The sequence below is a fragment of the Gymnodraco acuticeps genome, unplaced genomic scaffold (assembly GCF_902827175.1).
Source record: "Gymnodraco acuticeps unplaced genomic scaffold, fGymAcu1.1, whole genome shotgun sequence".
NCBI classification, from domain to species: Eukaryota; Metazoa; Chordata; class Actinopteri; order Perciformes; family Bathydraconidae; genus Gymnodraco; species Gymnodraco acuticeps.
The window spans coordinates 911,215-933,234 of record NW_022992205.1 but is presented as its reverse complement, the minus strand read 5'-3'; the positions used below and the strand labels follow the sequence as shown (position 1 = coordinate 933,234).

The 22,020-nt window shown below is 42.0% G+C and overlaps 1 protein-coding gene across 1 annotated transcript in view; it reads right to left on the bottom strand.

Annotated features, from left to right (window-relative positions):
• The window catches only part of arhgef10la (Rho guanine nucleotide exchange factor (GEF) 10-like a), a 175,065-nt gene that overhangs the window by 38,144 nt on the left and 114,901 nt on the right, over nucleotides 1–22,020 (bottom strand). Inside the window, 4 exon segments of the mRNA XM_034205647.1 lie at nucleotides 1,438–1,580; nucleotides 10,394–10,551; nucleotides 12,269–12,480; nucleotides 16,681–16,767. Of these exon segments, the coding sequence (XP_034061538.1) occupies nucleotides 1,438–1,580; nucleotides 10,394–10,551; nucleotides 12,269–12,480; nucleotides 16,681–16,767 (600 nt within the window).

Genomic DNA, 22,020 nt, shown 5'->3' with positions numbered 1-22,020 from the left:
GAGTGATTTGTAAAATATCCATAAAGAAAAAGAAATGCTTGCAGTTCTGTTTCATCTGGGTGTTGAGAGATGTATCCATAGATCTCCTAATGTTGCTCTCAAAGTGCACCAGATTGATGCTTTTAACTTCAACATTTAAAAACAAATCTTCCCGGGGGAGCATCCCCCCCCACTTAAATCATGTTCACATGGATAGGAAACTAAATACATTTTGCACACATCTTGTGTCCATATCTTTCTGTTTTGGTGGTCATGCCACAACCGTGCATGTGCATGCATGCGCGAGTCATGGTAAAATATCTGGATTAAGAGGTTGCTTTTTCTTTGCACAACATGAAAGAAAGAAGAAATAAATGGGTTGTGATTTGATTTTAGTATTTTTAAGCAGAGGTCAATAATTTGTATGGCCCTCTGAGGATGTTGAAAAAATTGAAATGGCCCTTGAGAGGAAAAAGGTTTCCCACCCCTGCTTTAGTGGGATAATGAAAAGCATCACCCCATAACTCAGAGCGCCACAGCTAAATAAAGCTTCTTTGTGTGTGAGATATCCAACAATATATGAACCTAAAAGGAGTTTGATTCGTTGGCAATGCAGCGACCTTCAGGCAATGCATTCTGATGACATCACAGATTACAATGAAGGCTGTGTGAAACATGTTTTCAGGAAGCAAAGAGAGGAGTTTTGCACTGCAAAACAAGCAAATAAAGACGGAACCTTGACTAGCAGTGTAATTCATCCAATTGGGTCTTCAGGCCATGTTTTAGTGACGACTGAGCTTGTAGCTTATAAACAGCTCGTTCTTTAAGTGGCTAGACAATCCTATCAAACAAAAGGGTTTTAATTGGTAAAATAAATCTATATATATATTATATTCCTTATGTCTGGTGTGAGAGAGAAACATCCTCTGGAGGGAGCTTTGGGATGTTAGCCTTTGCAGACCATTTACATGCACACAAACTTATATAACACACTACAGGAAAGGGAAAACCCCAGAAAGCAAATTAGGTAAACAACTACTTAAATAATTAATAATAATATATATGTTAAAAGTGTTCTGTAATGTTTGCTTATTCCATCCAGGTCCAGTTATTTCCATCAAGGCTAAATAAATCATTTCAAAAACAATGTATTCACAAGCAGAAAATACAAACATTCATTTGTATCCATTCCAATACCCTTAAAATCTTGATAATAATCCAATGAGGCTATTTTTACGTTATTGATTAAAGATTAGAAAATGTAGACTGCATTTGAGCAATGCTGAAACCATGGAGCCACATTCCCTACTTCAAGTTCTATTGGTTGCTCGACTTTAATGCGTAATATCAATTTAAATAACGCACTGTTCTGATAATTTGCTCATGAGGATGTTATGGATTAAAAATTGTTCAGATAAATGGCGACAGTATGTGCCGAGCAATTACTTAGTCATTTACCTGAGTGTTGAGGCTGGAGCTGTCAACGGCTGTGACAGAGTTCCCACAGCTCGCCCACACCGAGTCGTCCAACACCAGCAGGGTCCGCACCGGTTCTGAGCCCACTCTCACACACCTGCAGGAGTCCTGGTCCCAACAATCATCTAGGGAAAAAGAAACCCAACAATGAACAAAAACAACAAAAGCCCCGCTCTAAATACAACAAAGATATCACAGGGCTTCAAAGAAACAGTCAAAACGACTGGCTATTATCACCGCTAGCCTACCAGTTATAATCATATGCTCTGAACACATGCCACTTCTATTTGAACGCTGTTGCATTGAGCGAGGCAATTACATTTAATTCTTCCCACTCGTATCACAGCAAGTTGGCTCTGTGTTTACATTCAAATTTCTCTTAAAGCAATTTAATGTCATTGAGCAAGTAGTGAAGCATCAGCAGAGAGGGCTTGGAGTGTAGTCTCGATGAGGGAGAGTACGAACAACAGGTCGACTAAATAAAGACCGGGACTTTCATTTGGATTGCCACACACTGCGCAGCACAATGTTTGCACCTTTGCCACCCACATGCTAATATGTCTGCATAGACTTTAATCTACTTTCCACTCAGCTCTCCTCGCGCTCGCTGTCTCGCTTTCCCCTTTTTGCTCCATCAGTGTGAAAATGAAACAGATCCTTTTTTCTTTGAGCTTTAATCACGCCGCAGCTACCACCACGGAAGCACATTATAAAGCGAATTACATAAGCACTTCCGTTGCTATGCGTTAATGAAGCAACCTTAGAGAATGGGGTGCACCCAGCCATTTAACTAACATTTTAGTTGTTTATTTCTGTCTTTCATAGCAGAATGGCTTTACAATGCCTTGTGACTCTACAGGTTAATTGCTTGGCATGTTATAAAGGTCATTTATTTTCCACCTTTTCAAAATTCACTCTTGTAAATGTCCCTACGGCTCCTTGTACTATAAGACACCATGCCAGCGCTTTCAACTATTTAGCACAGCAGGGGACCAGGCTCTATGTTCCACAAACTTCTCGCCTTTTCTTGAAAATACTTTCATTGTCTGATGAAATTACATGGTGTGCATATCTAGGAAGCGAAAGCTTGATCTCGATTCCCAAAGATCAAATGTTTGGCAGATTCTTACACCTTTCAATACAAGTCTCAGCCTCGTCATTTCCTGGTTGCTTCAGACTTGTTTAGAGACAGTAGCACGCTAAGTGAAGGGCATACATCTTTAACAGATGTGCCGAATCCACGAACATTCCCCGGCACACTCCAGAGCTTTTCTCCTGCCCTTTTTTTATATACAAAGCATGAATAGTAATATTTAATCGGCAGGCAGCAGCTTGCTGTAATTAATCATCCTTTCTGCTTGGGAGGAGAGAGGAGCACAGGAGGAAGGCAGGCGCGTTGACACACTGTGGCCAGGTAACAGGAAGTCTGCGATAGAGCTATTGTGCCGGCGCTGGCTGAGAAGGTGTGAAGCCCCCCTGGCCTTTTGCAATGCCTGACTAAACATGTCATGCCATCAACCACGAAGTGAAGTGTGATTTTCATACTTACAGTGGGTGTGAAAATCAGTAATGGTAAGCATCGTGTGAAGGTAAGGCAAAGTGGGTGTAAGCTAGTAGGTTGAGAAAAAAAAAAAATGTGTTTACAAATAATAATGAAGCTTAGCGCAAGTTCAGACAGGAAGACCTATCACTCCGTATTGCATGTCATGGCAATACTCGCTCCCTGCATCTAAATGAGAGGGAGCGCCACTCCTCAGCTAACCTATCACTCCCCCCCATTTACAAGCCTAATCATCGCACCTGTTAATCCCTCTATATATGCTCTCCCCTTTCCTATCAGCTGTCTTCCAGGTGTCAACGCGCAAGCAGCAGCAGGGCTTCGTCCCAGCTCCAGGCATTATTCATCAGTTCCGCAGTCTTGCGGATTAAGCTACAGGCGGCGTCCCCCAGTCGGCTAGCGGTTCCAGCCGGCCGCCCCGCAAACCCGGACGCGGGAGGAAAAGACAAGGAAATCGGGCTCCACGGAAGTTCCTCCGGCTAATGGGAATGGGCTACTTCACGCAAACAATTGACGCACGCCTTCAGTCTCTCGAGAGGGCATCACCGGCATTAGGGCCGCTCAAATGCGGCGCTTCCGGCTTCACGCGGAACGGGTCCTCATCGCATGCGAAGCTTTACCCATTGGCTTCAACCACAACCCCTCCTGCAGGCAGGCAGAGCGTAAGCTACATCCCATTGAAGCTACTTCCTCCTGCGCCTCACCTCTAAAACAGGCGTCAGGGTAGCGCTGGCAAGAGGCAGTTGCAACAAATTCACGAGATGTTTCGTATATCGTTATGACATTTGGGTCATCCAGAGCAGACCCGGCGCCAGAACAAATCTAAAGGGAGGGCATATGATTTTCATGGGAGGGCACACAAAACCGTCACGCGCTGCGGGCCTGCGGCACAATATATATCAAACGGCAAGGCCAACAGCATTGCGTAAAGACGCACACTTATCGCAAACATACACAAATAAAGGGCAACATAGCAACCACTTTGAAACATTGTGTGCGTGGCAGCACAGACACTGGTAAATCACGAGCAAGGCACACTGGTTACGGATGGCAGCTTCCTCATCGCTGCACCCGGAGAGAAATAGTAGAGACGGAGACGATGAACTGTTTAGCCCGCCTTGGGCATGGTTTATGTTCCGATGCACTGCACTCGGACATGCTGTGGAGTGAATCGAGTCACCTCTGAGAGGGAGTTGGTTGACAGCTAAAAAAGCTATAATATCAACGACAGCTGACACGTAATAACGGCTCCGTGCCAGCTGATCTGCACCAAAGTACTAATTTCCTTATTTGTTTCCTCGCGTATATGTCTCTCTCTCCACAAACTCACATGAAATGTGTTCTTTTGATGCGGCATGCCTTAGCAGTCCTTTATCAGTCTGTAATGCGTGTTTCCAGTCGCAAAAACCTTTGACAGTAAAAGCCGCATCAGATGAAGACGTATTGACTTTAAACTGTCTACAGCGGAAACAAAAGGCTGCGTCTGCTTCTAACGAATCTTCAAGCCATGGTCTGTTGTTGTACCATGCAGCGGCAAAAGTGCGCTTCTTTCCTGAAAACAATCTCCCTGGATAACGATCCAGTTTCACCTGGTTGGGTTTATTAACCCCAAGATCATCGCTAACTCAGCCCCGGGGTTTGCCGAGGTCAAGCTTGTGACATTAAGGCGTGCTGCTGCAACGGCAGGTGCAGGGTCGCCAGCAGCACCATCGGCTGCAGTTCTTTCATCGCTATTTCGTTTTAATAAATCCTTAGACCTTTTAAGCCAATTTCTGATGTCCATTTTGTAATTCAAACAGAAATGGGAGTCTACAGAATGCACAATAAACAAATCCAGAATAGGCGGCAGAGTGGGACGCTGTGATTGGTCTAAATGGGGACGAATCACAACAGACACATGCATTTATTTGACGTAGCCTGCGATTTTTTTGTTTTGTTCTGACATCACATACATCGTAGCATAAAAGTTCACAGTTTATTTATAATTAAAAAAATAAAATATATAAATATATTTTTATAAATAATAAAAAACGTGTTTATTGGGGGAGGGCAGGAATGTCAAATACAACATTACTAACCTATAACTCCGCTCAACTGGGAAAAGAGAAGAAGAAAGAAGAAGAGAATCCTCCAGGAGCATAGCGTTCCTAATCATGAGGAACTATAGGCCCAGTCACACACCTGGAGTTCCTAGGCATCACATCAAGCTCATGGTATTGACGTTCCATTACATTACATTACATTGCATTTAGCTGACGCTTTTATCCAAAGCGACTTACAATAAGTACATTCGACCAGGAAGACACAACCTTGAAGAAAACAGAATCATATAAGTACATCAGGTTTCATAGAGCCAAACATTTCAACTGCTACTCAACTGGCTTTAGGTAAGCCAGTCCTTTATTAGTATAAAAGTGCTTCGTTAATAGTTCTAACGCTCGAAGTGGAGTCGAAAGAGATGAGTTTTCAGTTTGCGCCGGAAGATGTGCAAGCTATCTGCCGTCCTGATGTCAATGGGGAGCTCATTCCACCATCTTGGAGCCAGGACAGCAAACCAAAACTAACCAAACTGCATGCATCCACATAAACGTCTTCAACGACAGTTGCGCTTCCTCATCGGGCAACCGTACTTTACATGCGGATATTCTTCGGCACGCCATCATCTCCCGTTTCCTGGACGTGGCATCTGCGGCCTCACGACGACCGCGTTTTCCCCGATTTAAGGACGTGCACCGCACATCCTCCGTTTTGGGGGGGACATCTGCATGAGATCATCCGCATAGCGGCACACTCAGATTTCCACTATTGCTACACATTTATTATCACACTCGCTGGATCTAACACCTCGAAAAGAAGAAGTCAATCTAAAAAGCATCCGGGGCCTCTTAGCAGGAGTGCAGTTTAACGTTCGCTGTTCCGATCCCGGCTTTCCCAGCCTGTTCGCAAACCAGTCAGTCAAACTCATCCTCAAAGGTCTCATTAAAACTTTTCCCCCCGTATTAGTCCGGAGACGCCCTATTACACTCTCCACTTTACGCCTCATGCTCTCCAAACTTAGAAGTGGGGTATTCTCCCCTTATATCAATTCATTACTCGACGCTCTATTTCTCCTAGCTTTTTATGCCTTTCTTAGACCAGGTGAATTTACTACAGCTTCCCTTACATTCGATTCCAATCGAGACGTCAGCTTTTCTGACATATCCTTTCACGCTAGCCACTTTAGCTTATATCTTAAACACTCCAAATGCGGCGGCGCCTGCTCTGTCATCGCCGCCCGCATCGACTCCCAGTTCTGCCCTTATAAATCCATGATCAAATTCCTACAGCTTAGACCTACCTCTAATCCTCTCTCACCATTATTCCTTATCTCAGGGAATTTTCCTTTAACTCAACGACAGTTCAATATCTATTAAAACAAGTCCTCATTAAATCCGGGTTATCACCCCTTCTATACACGGGGCATTCCTTTAGAATAGGCGCAGCTACTTCCGCTGCTAATCAAGGTGTCTCATCCTCATCCCTGCAACAACTCGGACGGTGGTCCTCCTCCGCTTTCTCATCCTACATTCGCCCTGACCTCAATGCCGTGCTGGCTATCCAAAGGTCTCTCCAACCTTAAAATTGGTACGTATGCATATAACTGGTGGTGGTGCATGTCAGCACGTATGTCGCCCCGCGGCTCATGTTTATTCTGCATATCTAACCCTGTATGTCCAGGTTGTAAAACCTTCGGGTCCGTATAATGTGTCCCTGCTAAAGTCAGGTTGCCCCGCACGTTCGGGAAGCCCTGCACGTTCCGGGCGCCCCGCACGTCGGGTCGCTCGGTACGTCTGGGATGCCCCGTACGTCTGGGATGCCCCGTACGTCCGGGATGCCCTGTATGTCCAGGATGCCCTGTACGTCCAGGATGCCCCATCCGGGATGCCCCGTACGTTCCGGGAAGCCCTGTATGTCCAGGAAGGATGCCCGGGAGGCATCAGATGTTTAAATTCTCACATGTATTAACTCTCATTTCCATCCATAGATTTCCACTGCATCCCACAAGGTAAGATCCTTCACGTTCAGTACTTCATACTTCATTCTTTTGGGGGTTCATCGGAAACGGTTCTTCCCTTCCCGATTGATATCCTACAAAACCTGGGCCTAATCGCCAAAACACCATGTCATTCACTTGTTATGAACTGTCATCATTATGTTTCATTTATATAATGTGACCGATAATAAATATGTATTCCATACATCACGTCTCTCCTGATTGAAATGAAGCTTAGCGCAAGTTCAGACAGGAAGACCTATCACTCCGTATTGCACGTCATGGCAATACTCGCTCCCTGCATCTAAATGAGAGGGAGCGCCACTCCTCAGCTAACCTATCACTCCCCTCCATTTACAAGCCTAATCATCGCACCTGTTAATCCCTCTATATATGCTCTCCCCTTTCCTATCAGCTGTCTTCCAGGTGTCAACGCGCAACCCTCCTCCACCCCTTCGCCTCCTGCTTTCAACTCAGGACCAAGCTTAACCTTCTCCCTTCCAACCGGACCTAACCACTTATCACCACCACCAGTGTCTAGACCCAGGGGGGTTCATCGGAAACAGTTCTTCCCTTCCCGATTGATATCCTACAAAACCTGGGCCTAATCGCCAAAACACCATTTCATTCACTTGTTGTGAACTGTCATCATTATGTTTCATTTATATAATGTGACCGATAATAAATATGTATTCCATACATCACGTCTCTCCTGATTGAACTTATATTTATTGGCCAAATTAATAATAATACAAATTAAACGATATATCTACAGAGGTGTATTAGAACCTATTATTTTCTTAGTATGAAGATAGTTTTTGCTAAAAGTCTTTGAGTACTGTTTTACCCCATATTGTCAGCAGAGTGTGAAACGTACAGAACAGTCTCATAATACACACATGCGCACAGAAGGATTCACACTTGTATTTCATGATCCGCAAAAGGATTCACACTTGTATTTCCGGATCCACACTTGTGTTTTTCAATGCACACACATGTGTTCCGTTTCATATACATGTAAATAAAATCCAAATACAGAAAAAAGTTTTACATGTGTATTTTTGATCCTCACATATTTGTTTTCCATTTAAAACCTCTGCACCTTCAAACACAAACCGCTTTCTGTGCACGGATCGCTGTGCATTCGTGTGTGGGTTTTTTGAGACTCCCCTGACGGTCAGCCGATTCGTACTTGTAATTATTTCTATCTATAGCCAATCAGATGTCTCCTCAATTCTAAGCCAATCACATGAGCGCGTCCCCACGAGGGTAGATTTCTTGCGTTCATGACGTAGCGCTTCATGTACGTATTTTGCGCAGTCCGGAGCTGACAGGTCCATGGAGCCTGCCTGCAGGCGCTAATCTCAGGACACCCTCCATTGATGTAAACGGTGACGTCATGACCCAGCAGCGGCAGCACCAGTCGGGTGCTGGGCGGTGTGAAAAGAGCGGGAGCAGAAAAGGGAAACCGGAGCTGAACCAGAAAAGCTCTAGCTCGGAGCTAGAAAGGGAAAAGCGCTGGTGTGAAAGCCGCATGTCTCAAAAAACCCACACACGAATGCAAAGCGATCCGTGCACAGAAAGCTGTTTGTGTTTGCAGGTTCAGGGGATTTAAACGGGAAACTAATAAGTGAGGATCAAAAATACATATGTAAAACTTGTTTCTGTATTTGGATTTTATTTACATGTATATGAAACGGAATACAGTTGTGTGTGCATTGAAAAACACAAGTGTGGATCCGGAAATACAAGTTTGAATCCTTCTGTGTGCATGTGTGTATTATGAGACTGTTCTGAGCCCATAGAAACGTAACACATTTGATGTCATGTGAAAATGTTTTGGTTTAAAAGAAAAAACATTATCAACAACATTTGAAAAAACACATTTCATATTCATTTAAAGATGTTTCTATAGATATACAGCGAAAATAGCAAGCTACCTGACTAACTACATATAGGTTTTTCCATGTTTTATTTATTCCAATAAACAAGATAACAAAAATCAGACAGAACCGGCAGCCCTGTTAGTAGCAACAACACAGATTTAGATTATAGATTTTGAGATAGATAGTTTTATTTTAAAGGGCTCTCAGGGACATATTTGTATATAACTGACGACTGTAAATATAGATTGTATGAACCCAGTAGAGGAGGTGAAATGCTGCTCACTATTTATTTTAAGCATTATAAGGTATTTTATACCTCATATAAATAATTTGAACTTAAAAATAAATTATATTTTCAAATTGAAACACTCACGTTGTGTATTTATGTTTGTACTGCATTGATGCATTCACACCCAATAACAATACTAGGCCTTATTAAGTGTTGGCTTTTGAACTAGGCTTGGTCTGGCTCACTGGATGAAGACTGGGAATATGGCAGCCATTGGCCACCTGTTTCACACAGCATGCTCCTTCATTTATTTTTGCAAGGGCACTGTCGCTGCATCCTGGGCTTAGTGCTGCCCAAGACAAGTATGACTGGTTTAAGAAATACAAAAAGTCCAGAGCTTTTTCGTGTCTTATATCAGAATGATGCAGATGGATCTTTATCAAGCGCTGACAGAGCGGTTGGGAAAGGTCTGACTATGCAAGACTAGTTGTGTCTTAATTATTCCATAGCCATTTACCATACAACAGACAAGTTAACCACTTTCACATCTCTAACAGACCACACATAGACAGTGATAGAAGGTGAGTAAGTACATTACTCAAGTACTGTACTAACAGTACTTTTACTTTTTAATCCACTGTATTTATTTTTACAGCTTTTTTTACGAGCTACAGATTAAAAAAAATAAATACAGAATATAAATCAACTAATACATCACTATACTGTATATTATTATAGGTTTAGATAACCAGGAATATATCAAGTAAATAAAAAAACAACAACAAATTCAACATTGACATAAATGGGGCGAAGCCTGCGAGCTAGTTCAGGCAGTCAACTCGAGCACCAATGATACATTAACACGTGACTCACCTCGTCCCTCTTACAACCAACCAAACACATTCTCCTAAACATGCCACTCTATTTAAGCTGCCAGGTCTTCCTGCCTCTGCCTCGCTATGCTGCTGTGTTCACTTGCTATTGCTGTGTTCATGCTCCTGTTGCTGTGTTTCATGTTGCTGCTGCTGCTCGAGTGCTTTTACTTTTTGTACCTTAAGTATATTTTGATGCTAATTCTTATGTACTTCTACTTGCATGCAATTTTGAATGCAGCCTTTTGACTAGGAACAGTGTATTTTTGCACTGTAGTTAGGATACTTTTATTAAAGTAAAACAAAAGTACTGAAGTAGCACATAGAGAATGGCAACATGCAACCTTGAGAGAAACGTACCGTTTTTATTTCTTCCATAAACTATCATGGTGCCGTTCCGGAGGCCTGCAAACAGGAAGCGAGAGGAGTGCTTCAGGCACAGCACAGGGCAGCCCTCTGGGTTGTGGAGGGTCAGCAGGCATTGTGCTGTAGTGTCCACACTGCCGTAAACAAGTATGCTGGAAGAAAAAAAACAGCACACGCCGACGTGATAAATGAGTGTCATTCGAAATGACAGAGTGCCTCGTTTTCATGCAGTTTGATTTAACAGTGCACTTGGAGCAAAGCATTGTGTATGTGCAACCACTCTGTCTTTCTCATGTTTGAAATGCCATTTGAACTTCGCTGCATCTTATTGTATTCTTCAGAATGACAAATGCTCATGACTGTCTACGTCTGAGAATAAAATGTTAAATAGCATTGGAGCTGACAGTTTTCCAAGTGCCCTAAAAATGGCTGGAATTGTTTGTTTTTGTATTTTACTGTATGTCTTTTTTCTTATTCCCTTGACAGACGCTTACAATAAAAAAATGAGTCAGCGTAAAAAAACTGCTGACGTTTGGTTTAGGCTGACTAAACACTACTGTAAAGGAGAATTACAGAAAAGTGGTAATCTGAAACTAAAGTATATTCTCCTATGGTCAAAAAACAAGGAATGTATTCACAGTAACTGTGACAGGAGAGTGAGATTAAACATATCCTCCATTACACAGAGGGGATCAGAAGGTTTATTGGATTTGAAAATGAAACTGTGATCTTAGCAGCTGAAGCAGTATTGATGCTGTGTCGGGGTATCAACTCTGATTTCTTGCTTTGATGAAATATTGACAAGCAAATCTATACTGTTAGAAACCTCAGTGGACCGTAAGAAAGGATAGAAGATGCGGGATGTACTAAACATCATTTGTGTTCTCTTTGTATTTCTGCTTTTTCAATTACATATTTTCTGTTTCCATTTAATCTCATCTCTATAGATGACAGAGATAAATACAAATTCTGAGATGTTCGCCAGCCCAATCAAAACATTAAGAATATTTTGAATTGTTTTATCTACAAGGAGCCCAATTACGATGGTCAGTCACACTTACAATTAAATAATGTCATTGGAGATCGATGATCGCTGTCGATTTATAATCTAATCGATGACCTGTAAGTCTGCAGGTGGACTGGAAGCAGGCAGCAGGCTAACATTAAACTGGTATTTCCTTGGCTTGTCAGTGTTTTACATTTTAATGCAGCACCTACAGTCACTACTTTGACTTTTAACATGAAAAGCTTTACAAATTGACCTAATTAGCATCATAATGTAGCTGTGAGGAAGTGTTTCCCATAGCCGCACATGTATTGGACTGACCGGGTTCCATCGATTACCATCTCCGTCCTCTCTGTTGAAGGCCAAATATATATATTTTTCAAGTAAAAGTGAATACAAATCTGAACTTCTGATATTCTTGTCGCACTATGTGCAATATAGGACACAGCAGCTTGAGGTGTGATGAAAATATTTTGTACGATTGCTGCCGATTCTCTGTTTCCATCTGAAAGTGGGCGGGGCCATCATCTATACTTGACCTCACACAATTTAAGACTACGATACAACTGTTGTGCATTAACACATATGTGCAATTTGTAAATTAGAATCTACTTGGAATGTAACTTGTACATTTGAATAACTTTAAATTTGTTCTAATTTTGTATTTTATATTTTTTGTGCATGCCGCTTTTATCTTATCTAATAGTGTTTTTTTTTATTATTATTTTTTTTATCTCTAGCTTCACTATTGCTGTAACAATTTAAACGTCCCCTCTATGGGACGAATAAAGGTATTCTGATTCTATAATCACCAAAAAGCGTCTTTTGCTCATGTTTCTGTATCATTCTGTGATTAAACTCACCGCCCATCGTCTAATCCGACACAAATGTTGGCACCGATCCCTGTCGGGGCCTTTGGAACTCCTGCATCAGTTTCCTCAGTCGGAGAAGGTTCTGGCACATATTCCAGACATCGGGCAGCTGAGTCTACCTGCAGGCTTTTCACAGTCCTTGGCATGGGCCTGTTGAGGGAAAATATCTCAATCTGGCCATTCGAGCCTTCTCCACCAGCCACCTGTTGGGAGAAAAAAACAGTTTGAAAAAGGTCAAGACCTCATGTTAAGCTGGACCGACGGACTGAATCACAATGCCAAGGGTAATAACTATTCTAGAGAAACTGAAAAAAAAGAGAAAGGAGCAGAACCTGCCTCCCTTTAGATCATGCTTGCTTCTCTGTCTTAATCAAATGGGGGAGTTCGGGGGATAATGTGTCTCTAGTTTAAACATTCTCTACCTGTCAGCAATTTAGATTTCGAAAAAAATTTCAAATCAATTATCCTTTCAGACCTCGTCGTTCGCAGCCCTGCCTCACTTCTTTTTTGAATATCATTTGGAATTTTAAACACATTGTATAATGGATTCACAATGTCATCTCAGCTCTGCGATCTTTTCATCAGCCGAGAACAGAGGCTCTAAGTTTCTGAAAGGCTCCGAGTTGCTTATCAATGATGTTTTTTTTACAAGATCAAGTTCGTAGTCTATTGCTTAATTCATTCAGTGATTACATAAAAAAAATAGTTTTTTATTTGAACTCAAATTTTGTTTTTGATATGTCCAAGGTCAAATCAAGCACAGAATATGCTTTTTTAAGTACCAGCAAAGAAGTAAACACAAGCCTTGGAAAAGCTGGGAGCTTTCACTGGCTCAAATTGGACCACATTTTGACCATCAATGCCTGTACCGGGTTTTGAAAAGGCACTTGTTTGTTCTCCTAACAAACAGAAAGGCAACCTTGGATGTTATCAGAAAAGATCCACCTATCATGACGAGCTTCCCATGGCAATTCACCTGCACAGGTTGAGTGTCTGCTTCAATAGTGGCTTCATTTCCTATGCACCACATTTATATTGGAGTTTGTGTAGGCCTGTCAAAGCTAATGCCGGGAAAACGAGGACAGCAGGAATCCTCCAACCTATCTCTGATGCATTTCAATTACGTGCCATTGCTCCCATTCCTAAACAACTAAAGTGTCGCTGTGGTTTTTCAATATTATTTCAATCATTAATCCTGCACGAGGGCCGAGGTGGATGTCCAGACGGAATACAATGTCCTTCTGGGGAAAGGAAGCACGGCTGCAAAGATTTATTCTCCGTATGAATCACATCGTGTGAATGTGACATGAGCTAAATATAGTCTTTAGCTCTTCTCCTCAACGCTCACCCTTATTTGCATGCAATCATTTGTTTGATTTGTATCAGCGTGCACAATCTGGACAGGAGCGATCCTGTAGGCTCTTGAGAATGAGCCAGAACAAATAATGGTCTGTTGCACAGGGTGAAAAAAAAAGATAGGGAGGACTTATCTTACAGCGAGGAGCTTGAAAAAACACGGCTTCAAGTGACTGTGTAACCATAACCAGGGGCAAAGGCCCCCTTACCAAGAATCCCCCATGATTTATACATTCAGCTGCCATCTGTATGTCCTTAACCCCTCCACCACTGTCCCTGTCAACAAACACATTCCCTTCTCTTTCATTCAACAACACCTCTCTTCGCCCGATATCCAGTGCAGATATCCTGACAAAGTCATTACTACTTATTTAGAGAACTGGAAACGTGCCCTGGGCGGATTCCTGTTCTCGGCCTGGGAGAAGCAAGAACTCCACGAACAGTAAACGCTCTTCCAGCATTAATTAGATTGCTTTGGAGGCAGTGAGGAAACGTGGGAGAAAAGTCATGATGGCACTCTCTGCCCAATTGTATTCGCCACATTAAGCCAAAAACTATGGGTCACCAGATTGTTGATGTGATTGTCTGAAACGGATGCATTTCCAGTTCCCCATTTCTGATGCATGCTTTGAATCCCTGAACAAGTGTAGAAGAAGGCAATCATAATGGCAGAGCAAATGGAGACTTTATCTGAGAATGATAAGTAGGATGCTTTGGACGTGGAAGGTGAAGGCGTTGACTGAGGTATCAGGCTGATTACACATGTCATTACTCTGATCAAAGCACACAGAGATCCCCATAGCCCATCTCACTTTAACATGATTAGTGTCATCCCTTGTTTGACGAGCCTTCCAGGGAGGAAGATCCGACTCTCCGAAGCACAGCCACTAATTATTCTGGCTGGATCTGTAAGCCTTTAATAATATCATTTTTGTGGATATCAGTTTTTGCTTTGGTTACATGTTGAACTGGCCAGTATGTTCAATGTATTGCTTGAAGGTCAGGTGTGCTAGTTGCTCCAAATGGGAACATCTTATTCTGGATATTTGTATTCCATTCTTGACAAAATACAGTGGATTGAAAAATGGCATTACTGAGTAACAGTCCTCCTTGACATATTTCATTAAGGCCTCCTTTCAGATAGCATTCACTACTAATGTCCCAACGTGCTTGGGTCTCTTCTGGCAAACATGCCTAATATATTAAATTGCAATAAGAGTATCAAAGTTAATTCAGAATATCGAATGTGACTGCCTCTAAATACAAACATTTGAATTAGAATTCAACCAAGAGGTGCACTGTCATTGTTTACTGAGCAATGCTCTGAACATCAAACTTGTTCCTTCTTTAAGATTCAGATCCATACAGTCTCTGTGTGAGCTTGAACTCAAATCAAGTGTGTCATAACAATTGGGATTTAGCAAGGTCTGACTTGGTAAATCTTCAGAACAATAACACAAGATATAGAACAGCGACAGGTGGGCATTGGATGGTCACACATATTATATATTTTATTATTAGGCTTAGTCAAAGAGTTGTGCAAAAAACTTTGAAAGGAACATTTTCAAATATTATTTTAGAAGTCAGCATTCAGAGACCCAAAAGACATATTCCCTTGTAATCATGTTACTTATGACTTAAATATAACATATTATGCTAATTTCCAGGTTCATATTTGGGTAACACTTTATATTAAGGTACAGAAATTAACCATCAACTAGTTCTTAATTAACATGCATATTAGCAGTATATTGGCTCTTTATTAGTCATTATAAAACACTTATTAATGCCTTATTCTATATGACCATATTCTACAAGTAATAAGCCAGTTGAGAGTTTTTCCTCAATAACCCTCTAATTAGTGCTTATTTATTGCAAGTAAGGAAGTTGTACATGAGTTTTGGTCCCGCCCCTTAGCTTATCACGTACAATGTGTTTGGAGCACTGGCCAATAGATATGCAAGTGATACATATGATGTCTTTTAAGTTACGAGAGAAAACCAAGGAGTCCAATCGAAGCATTTCAGAAAGGGGGGAGTGTGTGGGAGAGAAACTCCCTCTGGAGGGAACAAGGCGATATATATTTATAGCTCTTACAAACCATTTACATGCACAACAACCTATATAACACACCAGAGGAAAGTAAGACCCAAATAGCATCATAGGGCCCCTTTCAAACAAATGAACATTATCAATGCGGAAACTGCAGAAACAACATCTGATGGTTAAATGTACAGGAACCCAAGACGTGGTAATGGAATTGAAAACCTTTTATCTCACTGGTCTAACAAACCCCAAACAGAAAAGACACCTTTGTCCGTCCAAACGGTGTGGGAGGACAAGGTCAGGGGCATTTAAGTCATCTGTAATACATGTTCTGAGAGAGGTTGAAAGTCAGACTGGCCTTTGCTCCTTTAAACACTGATATCCTATTGCCCTAAATGCCCACTCCACCATATCTCCTTCCCCATCTGAGTGAGCATACAGTCCTCTTTACGATAGCACCACAGAAGCAAAAGTCTGAGACGGCGAGCTGTAGTCTGTGTCCAGGAGGACTTACACTGGATTTAGCTACCTTTTAGTTTGAAAGAGGATTACCTGATAAATTGCTTGCCTTCTCCAAAAAGTAGGAGAGACAAAAATTGAAACTAAAAGATTAATAGCAGATTCCCTGCATCATTTTTTCCACCTGAATTCCCCCTTTTTCTAAATCCAGCGAAAATCCCACAAGTCTGGGGATTGTGATGGGTTAGACCACTGGCCGTTATACTGTACTGTAGTTATTCAGTTACCTGGCAACATGTTACAGAGAAAAGTGGTGCATGTCTCATTCTTAGCCTTGAGATATATTATTTTGTATATTTTAGTTTTTAATGAATGTGAGCAGAATGTGGAAAAATACGTTAAAATGGTCATGGCAATTGTGGTAAAAGCAACAAATGATCAGGAACTGTAAAATATGCATTGTTTTGCCTTGTCATTCCTTGCAATCATTTGGCATTCAATTGAGAGGTAGGGTGTGTGCTTGAAGAAAACCCATTACTTACCCAGAAGTAGCCTTGAGGTAAGGAGGTGCTCGCTGCAGAGAAGCCCAACAACGCGCACTGAACAGGATTGTGGAGGGCCGCTTCCAGCTAGAAGAGGCACAATAATTATGGATTATATATGTAACAGGGCTCAATAATAAAAACAAGCCTTTTTTTGTATTGCTTTGATGTGCTTCGGAATGACCACACAACTGGAACTGAAGGGTCACTTTTATTACAATGATATAAGTGAATTCAAATTTCCTGCGGGAAATAACTGCCTCAGCTTTGTCATTTTAAATAAGGGTGGATGGATTTCAACCCACATTATAAGCTGTAAAATGGAGCTGAATGAACATGTTACGAACCATTTCATGGGCACATATTTTCACATAACATTAAAAATACCTGTGGACATTATGTATCTCAAAAAGCAAAGTTATGTCAAATCCAAAAGGATGATATAAGGATATGAACAGTGACAACAGTGACATTTTAGATTCTCTATCCATCCATCCATTTTCTTATGATTATCCGGAGATGGAAACAGTTCCAGCAAACTTCTCTTTCCCTGGCCACATCAACCAAGACTCTCCCAGGCCAGCGTGGAGATATAATCTCTCCACCTGGTCCTGGGTCAGCCCCTTGGTCTCCTTCCAGCTGGACGTGCTTGGAACACTAGGTAACATTACTACCTGTTGCCAGAACCACCTCAACTGACTCCTTTCTACACAAAGCAGCAGCGGTCCCTGCCGGATGGCTGAACTTCTCACATTATCCCTAAGGGAGATGCCAGCCATCCTTCGGAGAAAACGCATTTCTGCTTTCTGAATGCGATCGATTATTTTGTTCATGACCCACCTTTCATGACCATAGATGAGAGTAGGAACCAAGCTGGACTGGTAGATTGAGAAATGTGCCTTCTGGCTCAGCTCTCTCTTCATAAAGCGTAAATCGACTAATCAAAGATAAAAAGACCAACACTCAAAATGATGGTTCATATTTATGTTATTATGGGCAAACATCAGGGCCTAGTTTTAGCTTCCGTTACTTTATTCCAATACATTTGTTTTCATTCCTAGTTTTGGTGTAACTTTGAGTTAAAAAATAAATCTATATTCCTGCGCAGTTTTGTTTGCCTGGAGGTGAATGATGGAGGTTTGACATTTACAGTGTAGAGGCTTGTGGCTGATACATCAAACCTCCTTTGGTAAAAGCTGCTCTTCTAACCAGCAGTTTGTCTAGTAGGAAATGATTATTATTTTGGTGGATGGTCGCTCATGGTTGGGCGTTTGACAGACGGAACAGCTAATTGTATGTCTTTTGGTCAGTGGGGGGTGAGAGCAGGAGGAAGGAGTGAATAGAGGGTCAGCGATGAGCACCACACGTCTTTAACTGTCGTCCTCCGCGGCGGAAAGCATCAATCACAGGTAATTTATAGCCTCTCCTGCCCGGGACCCTCCCTTCTTTCTCTCTTGTGTGAGTTTGTAAACACTAAACCAAAAAAAAAAGATACTGTCCAGATCACTGCTCCCCATCTGCACTGCAAAGTTGTTCCGCCACTCCCCCCCGTGTCTGTCCCCATCTATTCAAATGCACAGATGCATGGCTCGTCCTCTCCATCAATCTCTCATTTCCCATTTGTCATTCCTGTCTTTAACTCCTTTTTTTATGTCTGCTCCTTTTACACTGTCTATGTCTTTTTTTCTCCAACGCCCCTTCTGCCAGCCCTCTGTCAAGTGCAGTGAAATGTTTTTTGATAGGTAATTAAGCAGCAGCCATACTAGTGTCCATATGGAAGACTGTGGTTAAGAGAGAAAGAGTGTAGCGGTGCACCATGGGACTGGAGCACTGTGAGGAACGGTGCTGGTAGTTCATTGCTGTTTGGATTTTATCAGGCACCTGAGACTGGCAGGCATTGTAGGCCAATCTTCTCAGACCTAGATTGCTTTATATGTTAGCACTCTCTGGAGTCAGTCTGGCAATACTAGTGGGATCCATCCAGTCCATGAGAACAGTCGCATCGCAACTTCATTCATATTGTAAGGCAGGATTGTGCATTGGGATCATCCATATAAAGAGATATGTAAATGAAGAGGCTTGCTCCTTAATGAGATATCCACCAATAAAATGACGCCTGCTCTTGTAAAATCATCAGGGGTATAAAGAGGACATCTCATTTATCATATTCAACCAGTATAATTAGCTAGTCGCTAATGGCAGCCAATTATTCTTAAAAAAGCGCTTTTTTTTCCCATAGGAAAATGTTTTAAACCTACAAAATTATGCACTTATGAGCATGAAACATGTTTTCCATATTATCACATTTGCAATTTACATTTTGACGCCTAAATTGAGCAACATTATGTATGAGAGCAGCTCACTAGGCTTAACGTACGCAGGTTTACTGAGGCAAGGATGCAGTGTATCCCCATTAAAGTGCAGGCAGAGACTATGATCAATACAAAAAACTGTTGGTCCACTTATTGAACGTCTTTAAACAGCCAACAGAAGGATCCTGGGTGAACAGAACAACAGAGCCTATGCGGATCATTTCCCATCTGTGAATTTGCAAATTATTTTGTAAGACACAAAGGACATGTGCTCTTGAGAAATGACCATCTCAGTCGCGAAGCTAATAAGGTATCACTGAGACACCATTTAAAAATCAATGAGATCCAAGCTTTCCTGAAATCAATTGTCAGTCTTGTTTATAGCGGTAAGTAGGTGGGTGTGGTGTGTGTGTGTGTGTGTGTGTGTGTGTGTGTGTGTGTGTGTGTGTGTGTGTGTGTGTGTGTGTGTGTGTGTGTGTGTGTGTGTGTGTGTGTGTGTGTGTGTGTGTGTGTGTGTGTGTGTGTGTGTGTGTGTGTGTGTGTGTGTGTGTGTGTGTGTGTGTGTGTGTGTGTGTGTGTGTGTGTAGGAGTGAAGTTGAGAAGCTTAAGCGATTCCCATGTGTGGAGGATGAGAGAGGAAGGTGAACCTGTAATCCGGCTGAGAGAGGTTTGATGGAGGACTTCAGGGAGCGTGGGTAGGAAGCGGGAGGAAACGGGCAGGTGAGCTAATTAAAGGGAGATTTGTTGATGTGATGAGAGGGCGGCCTCCCAGCTGCTGGTTACCAATGACCCAATGGTCGACAGAGAGTCTGCCCAACCCATTACCCCAAGAGGCCGCCAGCCCATATGCTGGTTCCAGTTCCAGCAGAGGAGCATCCTTTCCTTTCCTGGAAGATAAATGTAAAATGTGTGTAATTACACCTAGTCCTGTAGGAAACAATGGATGGGACCAATTATCATGAGTCTCTTTTATCTACTGTGGACAATGTGTGCCTAGTTACACCATGGATGCAGGCCGGGCCGCCCCTCCCTACAGGCCAATCACGCAGGCTGCATGGGGCCCCGCCCATAGGGCCTCAGCTGCTGTGCACAGTTCTCCGCTCAGTTCTCTGCGCACCCCCAGAGAGAGTGAGAGGTGACAAGGGGAGCACGTCTGTAACCCGACACCATTGCAATGAATCGACATCCGACCAATCCCGGCTTTGATACGGCCACTAGTGCAGGTGAAGAGATGTCGGTGAAAAGACAGTTTCAGTCCGGTGCAAGCAAGAGGGAAAAAAAAAAAAACATGAAGAAACTAGAGCATCACTCGAAGGTGGGTTATTGTATGAGTCAAATGTACAACTTGCGAATGTTGTATAAGTCAAATTGCCAATTGCCATATTAAAACATCAGCTGAAATTCACGACATGAAGAAGGCAGTCTCTGCAGCATATAGGCTAATGGAGATGCATGTTATTTCCAGCATTCTTTATTTACCATTCATTCAAGTATGTGATGCCTTTGATCTGCTAATGTACAGGAGGAAGAGTGATACACTGTCTGTCTAGTTGGCTTATTTAACAGTTAAAGTTTGCAGCCTAAAAAACATGGAGCATTTTTCCCCTTTTATTCATTTTTATGTCAATTTGCACATTTCATGGTGATGCTCAGCCTCTCCCCTTAACTCCTAACAGTCATCATCATGTCAACCACAACACAGAGAAATACTGATAGAAATGTGTGTGGAGTTGTTGATACATTGCTGACAGAGGGAACTAGAATACAGATTTAAGAAATATCAGTTTTTGAGCATGTCATAAGCATGTTTTGTCTTGACTATATTACAACTATATTATAATAAAATAATATAGTATTTATATTATTGAATTGATTATGATTATTATTAGTAGTTTATTTGCATTAATTATATTTTAATCTTTTTGAGGCTAGTATTTGGCAGGAAATGTAGACGTATTCACCTGTAAACGCATACTGAACGACATACATGCACATTTACCTCACTGTATAAAAAAGTAACTGTGTTGATAATAATAATAAACAGGAATTATATTTGCAAAGCAGCCTACTTTGTTTCCAAAAAAAATAGTTTCACTCCTGTCGGTTGGGGGGGGGGGGGCCTCATCTCACAATGTCGCTTGGGGCCCCAAGTTGGCCGGGGCGGCCTTGCATGGATGTATGAGGAGAACTCTATACAGTGTTGCAGGGGGAGTGCCGCTCATTCCTATGAGAGTTACTCACTGAAACAAAAAAGGCATGACTCTTTAGAACAAAAATACCCGGATCTGGGTCTATAAAGCATGCACTTGCACTTTACCTAAGCCCCGTCCGCGTCTGCACTCAACTTGGTCAAATGATTGGACAGGAAAAATAACTATGGTTTAGGCTTGGAGTGCGTTTTACAACTTTTAGGCTGTAATGATATAAGGAATATTTAAGTATTCAGACAGTGAGGTTTATTTTGATAGACATTTTTTTTTTTTCCTCTGATTAAAAAAATGTTTTTAGACCCAATGACATCACAGACTGACACGTACGTTGTAGTACCACAGTTGGGCCACTAAAAAAACACCCGGCACACTTACTTGGGGCTTTAGTTACACACCCGCAGATCTTTGAGCAAACAAATAAATAAGTTGTTATTGGTGGTGGTCTGATGTGACAGGGTAGGGTTTTGATGATTCATGCTTTTTGCTGTCAGGGCAGGGTCCCCTTGGTAAGACTGACTTCCCCAAATCCAATCACTGTTGTGCTACTTCCCAAGGCTACTCAAGTGCAATGATGTCCCTTAAAGCAGTATTCCACTGTAAGCTGTGTTAAAACTGCCCTCAAATATGTGAGGGATTCACCACGAGATTAGATTTGTGACAAGCGCTATCCAGAAGAGGGTCCATGCATCATATCCACCAGGGGCCCTTAATGTTATCAATGACAAGACACACTGCAGCCGGGTGGCCTCCCCCATGCCTATGTAATGGATTCTCTTTATTGGAAAGAGTTCTCTATAGTCCCTTTTGAAATACTGATT